Source organism: Herpailurus yagouaroundi, unplaced genomic scaffold, assembly GCF_014898765.1.
Source record: "Herpailurus yagouaroundi ecotype Mexico unplaced genomic scaffold, PumYag 162, whole genome shotgun sequence".
Taxonomy (NCBI): Eukaryota; Metazoa; Chordata; class Mammalia; order Carnivora; family Felidae; genus Herpailurus; species Herpailurus yagouaroundi.
In genome coordinates, this window is record NW_024412403.1 from 48,759,498 (window position 1) to 48,770,451 (window position 10,954).

Below are 10,954 nucleotides of genomic sequence, written 5' to 3' on the forward strand. Positions count from 1 at the left end.
TTTACTGGATAACTTTACATTAGATATGTTTTAACATAAAATGATTTTATGATTTAACTTAAACTGTAAATTATGTATTGATTAGTTTATAATTCCCAAAGAATGTTATACATTTAGCTCTCATTGGTTTTTCTAGTAAGTGTTCCATTGAGGAATGTTTTGGGAGAAGTAAGGATTTAAGTAAGCCTCACTGAACAAAATTAGGTTATGATAAGATTTTGATTGATGATATGTATTATTTAAAATACATATTTTATCTCTATATTCTGGAAAAATTGAATTTAAGATTAAAGACATGTAACCCCAATTTTTTCCATGTTGGACTATCTCTTGATATATGATCAATCAATCAATAAATAAAAATAAGCCAGTTTTTCTTCATTGTAGATAATCTTGATGGAACCTTTATCTTACAAATATACAGTGCTTTTTCCACAAAAACATGTATTTTGTTGAAATATTTTAATTTTTCTTCTTGGTTTGTTTGAGATTACCTGAAAAGTACTGAGGTATAAATTTTTATAGTAAAAAGAGGTTATACTTCCTGCAAGAACTAATCAAGTTTATTGTTTATGCTTCTGCCACTTGAAAAAGAAAGGCAGATTAATTTTCATGGTTTATTTACATCTATGTAAAAGAACTAGTAGCATGTTAGTTTCTATTAAAGCAAAAGTAATAGTAAAAAGAAAAAAGGAGGATTATAATGTGAGCATTGGGTAATATATAGAATTGTTGAATCATATTGTACAACTGAAACTATGATTTAAAAAACTGGGAGGAAAAATCCCATTTTATGTCCCCCCAAAATCCCCCAAAAATATTTGCCCCATATAAGAAAACCTTAACACCCCTCCTAGAATTGGAGTATTCAGTTCCATAATCTATTTTACCTAACAGACATGTGCATAGTACTAGCTAGATGCCAGGCATTGTTCTAAGAGCTTTACAAAATATTAACTAATTTAATTCTCACAATAACCTTGAAGGGTAGGTACTGTTGTTAACTACCACTTTACAGATATGAAAATAGAATCACAGAGAGGTTAAACGACTTCCCTAAAGCTACACAGATCTAAGCACTAGTTCTAATATGAATAATAAAATTGTTTTAAAATTTAATTTTTACAGATTGAAAACATTCAGCCTGTCAAGACATTATGCCACTTTTGCTAACATAGTTTCCTATCTTGTTACAGTTTCCTTAACATAGATAGCTATTCTAAAGCTGGGTGGTATATGGGGGTGAGGAACAAAGAATGTATACATTTTGTATAAATATTCAAATGATACTTGGTAAAAATCTTCGGTTAACTTCTTAAGTGATAATTTCCCCTCTAAAATTCTTTGAATATAGGCATGTGAGCAGCAGTGACAGAGTGGGCAAGCCTTACCGTGGTGTAAAGCCTGTTTTCAGCATTGGGGATGAAGAAGAATACGACACAGGTGTAGTAGTACACTTATCTGTAGATGCTTTCCTTAGGCACCAGGAATGACTATAGAGATCATTCTGAGACTAGCTGAACTTTAAAAAAAAAAAAAAAAAAAGACACAATGAAATTCTGTAGATGAGATTGGAGAGTCTGTTCTTTTTTCCTAAGTTTTTTCTAGTTTTTTTCCTAAGAGTTTGGTTTTAGACCTCTTAAGTTATGCCTGTTAGAATTCAAGCAGAAATGCTGAGTAGGCATTTGATTATAGGAGTCTTTAGATGAAGAGAGGTCTAATAACGTGGTGCTGATCTGGGAATTATCCGTGTTGAAATAGTTTTTAAATCCATGGGATTTTATTTAAATCCCCTTGATCCACCCACCTGGGAGATTGAGAGCTGTGGGACTAAAGTTCAGGGAATTCCAAAATGGAGACATCTGGAAAGAGCCTTTTTAAATTCGAGGTAATATCCTAAAAGGCCACAAGGTGGGGATATTGTACCAGGCAAATTGTATCATCGTCTGTGGTTGTCTTTATATTTTTAAAAATGATTTATTACTTTGCTTCATAATGCTGCTGCCAAGATTACCCTGGTTAAGTAATAATAACGAATGTTAATCTGTGTATTGGGTTAGAAAAAATAAATCAGTAAATCAATGTAGCAAATAAAAGAAAAAACCTTCCCAAATTTCTCCTTGTTTTTTCTACTTAGTAATACATGCTGTATATTTTCCATCTCAGCCCATATTCCACCTTAGTTCTCTTTCTATCACATAAACACACCATAATTTATTTAATCAGTCTTTCAAAATTCACACTGGTAGTTTTTCAGGTTTTTTGTTTGTTTCAAATGGCAATAGAGATTTTTATACATAACTATCTGAACTTTTGTAAGTACACAGGCTATATTCTTAGCAGTAAGATTAATACATTATAGGGAGCCACATTTGACATTTTAATAAATATTTACAAGATCACCTTCCTAAAAACTTACATTGAGGTAAATGAAATTTTCTGTGTGCTATTTCTCATTGTTTCTTTTTCTCCTCTCCCTTCTATTTTTGTTGCTTTCTTCCTGTTATTTATCAGTCTGCCCCTGAATATTTCAGCTCCTTTCTTTAATAACTTTCATTTCAACTCTTTTAATTCCCAAGAGGCAAATGGATGGATAAATTATAGTATACATACATGTGTCATATATTTATACATATATTTGTATTTGGGAAATTGTACAGTAATGAAAATGAGAACACTAGAGCTATGTGTATTAACATGTATAAATTTTACAGTGTTCAGAGTGAAGAAGCAGTTGCAGAAGAATACAGTTGAAAGGTCTACTATTTATATAAATGTTACTGCTACTGTAGAGATTTTTACTTATTTATCCAAGGATGGATTTTTGTTGTTTTTCTTAAAGTCAAAAAACAGCGAGAGAAAAAGAACTCTAACATCTTTGCCCTCAAGATAGATGCTTATTATTGGAAAATTTAGCCATCTTTCTATAGTCTAGACATAGATTAGAGTCATGTTACATAAAGCAAAAAAGTTGAAATTCCTCAGGCAGGGTAGTCTTTAAAAAATTTATTTACATTATTTATTTTTTGTTTTATTTTTTTAAATCTTTGACAGAGAGAGAGAGACAGAGCATGAGCAGGGGAGGGGCAGAGAGAGAGAGAGAGAGAGGGAGACACAGAATCCAAAGCAGGCTCCAGGCTCTGGGCTGTCAGCACAGAGCCCGACGCGGAGCCCGAACCGACAAACCATGCGATCATGACCTGAGTTGAAGTCGGATGCTTAATTGACTGAGCCACCCAGGCTCCCCTATTTATTTTTTATTTAAGTATAGTTGACACACAGTGTTACGGGGTATTCTTAGTATTTTCACCTGACTTTCTTACCATGTAGCCTAATGCTTCATAATATTTCTGTATTATGCCAGTGGCATAAGGAAACATAGCAACAGGATTTGAATTGTTTTTTTCTTTTCCCCCAACCGGTATGCTTAAAATACTCATTTTTTTTTTTCCCAGCTATTAAGGAATGTCTCATTTTTAAAGTTGGTAATTCCCACTTTTAACACTTTAAACTCTTTCAGATGAAATTGACAGCTCTTCAATGTCAGATGATGACAGAAAAGAGGTTGTAAACATTCAGACTTGGATAAACAAGCCAGACGTCAAGCATCATTTTCCTTGTAAAGAAGTGAAAGAAAGTGGACACATGTTTCCTAGGTACTTTTTTAAATGCCTTCTTCAGAAGTAAAATTAAATTTGGGGAATAAAAAACTTAACCACAGGAGAAATTTTCTTTAAGTACAATAAGATATAATTTTCCTTTGTCAACTTGTATTATGTGTCTTGATTTTTAAAATATTTTTAATGTAATTTTTTATTTTGAAATATTCTAAAAAGTTGAAGAAACAGTACATTGACATCTTTATAAGCCTCTCTCAATTCACCAGATTTTAATTTCTTTTTGTGTTTTTCCAATCTATTTATATATCTATTTATAGACACACATACACATACAGTTCTCTCTTGTCAAGCCATTCAGAAGAATCTTACAGATATGACCCTTAACCCCCAAAAATGCTTTAGTGTAAATCTCCCAAGAATATGAGCATTCTCTTATACAACTTCAATAGCATTATGATTTTTTTTAAATAGCATTATCACTCTTTAAAAACTTTAAAATGAACATCATTCAACATACATGTCACACTCAGATTTTTCAGAGTGCCCCCCAAGTATTATTTATAGTCGTTTTTTTTCCTTTTTGATCCAATAGCTAGTCAGGGTTCCTGCATTGTATTTACCTGTCAATCTCTTTAGTTTCAGCCGGTGTGCAACAGTACTTCTGCCTTTACCACCACCTCCCCTTTTCTGCATGATGAATGAATCTTTTGAGGCTAGGCTGTGTATTCTGCAGAGTGTCCTGCGTTTTGGACTTTTATAGTTTTACTGCACAGTTAAACCTTGGTTTGCGAGCATAATTCGTTCTGCAAACACGTTTGTAATCCAGAGCACTCGTGTATCAAAGCGAATTTCAGGAAGCATTGGCTCAGTTGCGATCATGTGATGTTTGGCATCATGTACTACTCGTAAGACATCGCTCATTTATCAAGTTAAAATGTATTAGAAAGGTTTGCTCGTCTTCTGGGACACTCACTGAACAAGTTACAATCCAAGATTTTACTGTATTACACAAAAGTGTAAGAGTATATCATTGCATTACATTAAAAGTGAGCTAAGACACAGGGAGGGGGTATGTTAATAACACCATGCCCATTTTACCTTCAAGATCCAGTTACAGAATATTATAAAATATGTAAGGCAGCCCAACTATTGCTTAGTGGTCTTTGATGTAAAGTATACACTATGGTATAGTGACTGAGAGTAGTTTATGAATATAGGCAGTATTGTGAAAAAGTTTGAAAAGGACTGTATTCCATATACCATATAGAATAGATTCTAAAAATATTATTTTAATGATTTTTAATAGTATTGTACTTTTTATTACATAAAATAGAAACTTTGCTCTTAAACAGTTACAGGATTTCCTATTAATAAAATGTTAATTTTCCATACAACTAAAGGAAAATTAAGAACTTTTATTGGGTAGTTTGTTTATAGATGATTCATTTTAATTCAAAAGTAATTTCATCTGGAGTTGAATTTTTTTTGGTTGAAGTAACAGCTGTTTTGCATGACGTGTCTAAAATTCTTTTTGTTGTTTAATGTTTTTTTTTTTTTGCCTCTTAAGTCATCTGTTGGTTACTGCAACACACATGTACTGTTTAAGGGAGATTCTTTCACGGAAAGGATTGGCTTATATACAGTCTCGACAAGCACTAAATTCTGTAGTTAAAATTACATCTAAAAAAAAGCATCCTGAGCTAATTACTTTCAAGTATGGAAATAGCAGTGCTTCAGGAATAGAAATCTTGGCAATTGAAAGGTAAGATTTTCTTAGAATGGTATTATCTGAATTATTGAATTAGTTCATTATTAAACACAGTTTCTCTCTTTTGGAGAATAGATGGTGGCATAGGCTACTTGAGCCACTTTTAATTAGTATTCTTATCTTTTTCTTCCATACCCTTAATCATATGTCAATTAGTTATTAACACATGGTTTCAGTAAGTTTCATAGCTAATTTCATTAACTTTTTGACAGAAGGGTCCTTATACTATTGCTGCACTAAATGCTGGTTTATCAAATAAGAAGCTTGTCTCAGAATATAAGTCAGTGTTTCTACTTCCGTTCATCAAAAAATTCTTCTTTTGAAAAAATATCCATGAAGTAAGCAACGTGCTGAGTGTTATATTTAATTTACAATCTGACACAAACTCCTTATCTTATTGTGGACCCGTGACAAAACAGTTCATGGATGGGCATGAAGGGCCATAGGACCTCACTTATCTGGAAACTAAACCATCTTTATAATCCTATAAAAATGTGAAGCCCAGAGGAGTTGAATGACTTCCAAATCCTCACACCTTGCTTGTGACAGGACCAAATGGAGCTGTCCTGTCTCCAGATCTCTGGTTCCTTCCATTTGGCTATGAAGAGTCACCAGCTTGCACACTTAGATTTTCTTTCTTTCAAAATATGCTTTCATGTATGTATTGAAATAAGTTATGGGGAGTAAATATGAGGGTATGTCTGCTGGCTTTGTAGGTTAGGGGAAGCTTTGCATTGGAAGTGTCACCTAAGCTGAGGCCTGAAGGGAAAACAATTTATGTTAATATATATGTATATTTTTCCCCCCTTAGGTATTTGATTCCAAATGCAGGAGATGCTACTAAAGCCATTAAACAACAGATCATGAAAGTTTTGGATGCTTTGGAAAGTTAATATAAGAGAGAATTATTTCAAAAGAAATTAAGGCAACCAAGAGAAAGAAACATGGACATACTTTCCTGATTGCGTACTAACAGAAGACCTTTCATTTGCTCATGGGGGTGCTTGAATTGCAGGTCTAAGTGTAAATTATTATAATCAGTTTCTAGACAGTTAAAATTTTACTTAAATTTTCTTTTGCATTTTCGGTTTTGTAAAATGATTTATAAAGGTCAGTTATTAAATGACTTTGAGGTAACTGACCCTCTACCCTTGTGAACTAAGGGTACAGAATGCAGTTCTGTTTTGAAGAGCTGTGTTTTAAAAGGGAATATGCATCACTTTCAGATTTAAAAACATCCATGCACATATATACTTGCAATGTCTTCACTGAAAATTAGAGATAGAATTAGTTGAAGAGACCCCTTTAATTGCTACATTTAGTTTTATCCACTTGGCAGTATCAGAAACTGAAAGTATTACATAGATTAATAATTAGCTTGCTGTTTCTGTTCTTAAAAAATGTGAAATGTTTTTAACGAAGCAGATAAAGATTCCAGCCAACCCAGAAATGCAGTCCAGCTAGTGAAATGTTGGAGTATCAGTCTCTAAATCATCTTTTCCCATTAGCTAATGATTTGAACACTGAGTGCTTCAGATCTTAAACTTCATCCTACTGGTTTCTAAGGAGCGGTTAAAATTATAAGTAGGTAGGCGTATTAAGATTAAAATAAACATTTGGGGGACAGAGTTGTATCTATAAAAATGTCATTGGTCTTTATTACAAGTGGAATATTTGATTTGGGATATTTCAGAACAGCTGTTGTACACACATTGATTTATCCTTACTGAGATTATGGTCTGTGACCACAACGAATATCCACTTAAATAAAAGCCAAATAATCAGAGAGCTATATAAACTATAATTGTTTTATCAGCTTTCTGAAATTTCTTACTCTTCTGTGGTTTTTGTCTTCTGTTTCAGTGGTTCGAAACTATTTTTATGTTCTTAATCTGACAGAACTAAAAAGTGATCTGCTTTACTTTGCAGCTTTCTCAATTTAATTTATTGAGGTCTATATTAGACACATCTGGTGAGAGAAATCGGGAACATGTTTGGGGCTATGGAAGGACTCCTTATAAAGTCTTTTTGGGAAGTAGCAAATCCTAACAATCTGCTATGTCCTAAAACGCAATGGATTATCTCTAAGGGGTTTATAGGAAAAAATATTTAGATGTACACTGTTTATAGCCAGTTATTTTAATTTAGTTAATGGAAATCAAGCGAATAACAGGCAACATAGTTCAAGATATTTTATTCTAATATCTAAATAAAAGCAGTTTCTTGAGTGGTTGAAGACATTTGCGTGAAATTGCACCTGGTGCATACTATATTTATGACTTTACCCACAACGGTTGTGTTGCTTTCTTTTTCTTTTCTTTTTTTCTTTCTTTTTGGTGCCCCCTTTACAAATGCCATGAAGTCTCCATTTTTTGCCCATTTCAGCCATGGGACTTTTTTCATAATATTAATGTAAAGATGTTTGTGTTACTGTTTATAAAATTACAATTGTAAATAAACCAATACAATTTGCTCAGAACTTTGTTCTTAATGACAATCTCTCTCCTTCTCCCTCCCTCCCCCCGCCCCTATTTGCAAATCTGTGTAGATAACACAAAATTAGAAATTTGAGGACTATCCTTCAGTGGAATTTAATGTTCAGGTTTTAAGTTTGAAAGTATTAGATTCCTGTTTGTGTTCATCTGTATAGGGAGGGGGAAAGAGTTAGTTTAAAACTAATGACATTAAATTCCACATGAATAAATTACTACCTTTAACCACTTAAATTCTCAGAACTTTAGTTTCTTCTTCTGAAATAACATCACAGTTACTAATCATGAGTATGAAATAAAAATACATTTTGTTGATTGTACTAGGCACTTACAAGGCTGCTCATCCTTCCTTAACTGGCCCACTAAGTACAGAACTAGAATTCACTATGGGATACTCACCTCTTACTGACTCTCAAGTATTGCAGAGTTTGCAACATTATGAGATTGTTACTATTTTCTGTATTTCCAAGGTTAGAAAACCAAGGCTGAAAGAAATTGAGTTAATGAAAGGGAAGGTATCCCCTCTTCCCTCCCTACTCCCTGAGAATTATCACCTAAGATAACGAATCACTTCAGGGCACCTGGGTGGCTCAGTCAGTTAAGTGTCTGACTTTGGCTCAGGTCATGACCTCACAGTTCACAAGTTCCGAGTCCTGCATCGGACTTTCTGCTGACAGCTCAGAGCCTGCTTCAGATTCTGTATCTCCCTCTCTCTCTCTCTGTCCCTCACCCACTTGCTAGTGTGCTCTCTTTCAAAAAGAAATAAACATTAAAAAATTGTTGAAATATAACCTACATGCCATAAAGTTCACCTTTTTGAAGGGTCTACAAAATGCTTTTTAGCAAATTCAGAGTTGTGCAATCATCACAATTATTTAATTTCAGAACATTTGGTTGCTCAAAAAAGAAACTCATACCCATTAGCAGTTACTCCCCTTTTCCCTCCAGTCCTTGGCAGCTGCTAATTTCCTGTCTGTCTTTGTGGATTTGCCTCTTCTGGACATTTCATGATAAAGGGAATCATTACAATAAGTAGCTTTTGTGTCTGGCTTATTTCACTTAGCATGATGTTTTCAAGCATCATCCGTGTTGTAGCATGTGTCAGAATTTCATTCCTTTTTAAGGCTGAAGAATATTCCATTGTATGGATATATCACATTTTATTTATCCATTCATCACTCGATGGACATTTGTGCAAAGCTCTAAGCCCAATTTGGTAATTCCCAAGTTTGATCTTTTGTTTGGAGTACCATACATTCCCCTAAGATCTCATCCACTTTGACAGTTTCTGTTCTTATTGTGGAGATGATTCCAATTCTAATTTTCAGCCTTTCATTTATATTAGTCATTTGTATAACTACCTCACCCTGAAAAATTGAACTTAGGCCGCCCCAGACTGACTTCTATATGAAGAGTGATTGGAGGGTAAGATGCTGAGGGAAAGGAGGCCAGTTAAGTTGCCTAAAAGCAGTCTCCCCAAAATGAGAAAGGCCTAGCCATGAATGGTGGTCACAAGGACAGAAAAGGAGGCAGCAATCAAGGGGTACTGCAGGAAAGTAAGAAGGGTCCTGTTCTTAACCAGAGGTGGAGAAAAGACTTGAATGATACAGAAGTGATTTAGATTTTCCAGGGGAGGGCATGAGGAGTTAGGAGAATTGGAAAACAGCACAAATGGTGGTGCCTATATGTAAGAGGAAAGCTGGGAGAAGCTTTTTATTTTTATATTTTTTTCTAATTTTATTTGTGAGAGACAGAGACAGCATGAGTGGGGGAGGAGCAGAGAGAGAGGGAGACACAGAATCCGAGGCAGGCTCCAGGCTCCGAGCTGTCAGCACAGAGCCCGACGTGGGGCTCGAAGTCACAGATTGAGATCATGACCTGAGCCGAAGTCAGAGGCCTAACCGACTGATCCACCCAGTTGCCCATGGGAGAAGCTCTTTTAGAGATGATAAAATTAGTTTCAGATGGTTGAGTTTAAATTGATGTCAAGGGGCGCCTGGGTGGCGCAGTCGGTTAAGCGCCCGACTTCAGCCAGGTCACGATCTCGCGGTCCGTGAGTTCGAGCCCCGCGTCAGGCTCTGGGCTGATGGCTCGGAGCCTGGAGCCTGTTTCCGATGCTGTGTCTCCCTCTCTCTCTGCCCCTCCCCCGTTCATGCTCTGTTTCTCTCTGTCCCAAAAATAAATAAAAAACGTTGAAAAAAAAATTTTAAATTGATGTCAAGACGTGTAAACAGATGGCTTTCGGGCAGCTGGAGATGCTGGAATAGATCCTCTGGAGTAAAAGTAGAAATCTGATCAGTACCAGCCTGGCAATGGTTATTAAAACTGTGAGACATGGTTGGCACTTCCAGCTTTTGATCTGGGCTCTGGAGATTCATTTAGTGTAGTCGTTTAATTCTTTGGCTACTTTTCAAGTGGCAGATAAAAGGGAATATGGAAACGTGAAGACAGAGCTGTGTGGTTGAAGAGTCAGAGTGAAGTGACAGGAGGACTGTGCAAACTCGGTCATCCAGCCTCTCACCTTCTGCCTCTGAATCCTCTTGTGTTACAGATGATGAAAACGTCCTGAGAACGAGGTGATTTGCCTTAGGTATTAACATCACATCAGTGTCAGAGCCAGAACTGGAACCGTGACTAGCGGTTCCATTATGCCCAGAAAGTTCTAAAGGAAAGTTCAAGAACAGTTTGTATTATTTCTTACCACTCCCTCCCTAGAATCCAAGTCACTGGCTTCCCTGCATGCGACGTAGGGAAGACAGTGCCCACAGACTCTTGGTCTTGAAGGCCCTTTCTCTCCTGGTTTTCCTACCTCTCAGGTGGCCCCTTATCAGGTTTCACAGGCCCCTCTTATACCTGTGCCTTTCATAGTCCACTTGCAACTTGTCACCCATATTCAGAGTTTTGTCTTAGTTTAAGTTGCTGATGACTCCTAAATCAGCCTCCAGCCTACTTATGGGAGTTTGAGGCTTAGGACCAACTGCCTACTGGGTGTCTCTGCTTCGATGTTCCAATAACATGCCCAGCCATGTTTGGTACCACTGTTACATACAACTTTATGCCAATGAACTTGCAAA

The 10,954-nt window shown here is 35.6% G+C and overlaps 1 protein-coding gene across 2 annotated transcripts in view; it reads left to right on the forward strand.

Moving 5' to 3' along the window:
* Nucleotides 1-7,867, forward strand: part of TBC1D23 (TBC1 domain family member 23) — a 65,584-nt gene extending 57,717 nt beyond the window's left edge. For both annotated transcript variants that reach the window (XM_040484309.1, XM_040484308.1), the window contains 4 exons: nucleotides 1,355-1,443; nucleotides 3,521-3,656; nucleotides 5,188-5,382; nucleotides 6,200-7,867. In XM_040484309.1, coding sequence (XP_040340243.1) covers nucleotides 1,355-1,443; nucleotides 3,521-3,656; nucleotides 5,188-5,382; nucleotides 6,200-6,281 — 502 coding nt within the window. In that variant the 3' untranslated portion in view covers nucleotides 6,282-7,867. The remainder of the gene's footprint in view (nucleotides 1-1,354; nucleotides 1,444-3,520; nucleotides 3,657-5,187; nucleotides 5,383-6,199) is intronic.
* The last annotated feature ends 3,087 nt before the right edge of the window (nucleotides 7,868-10,954 follow it).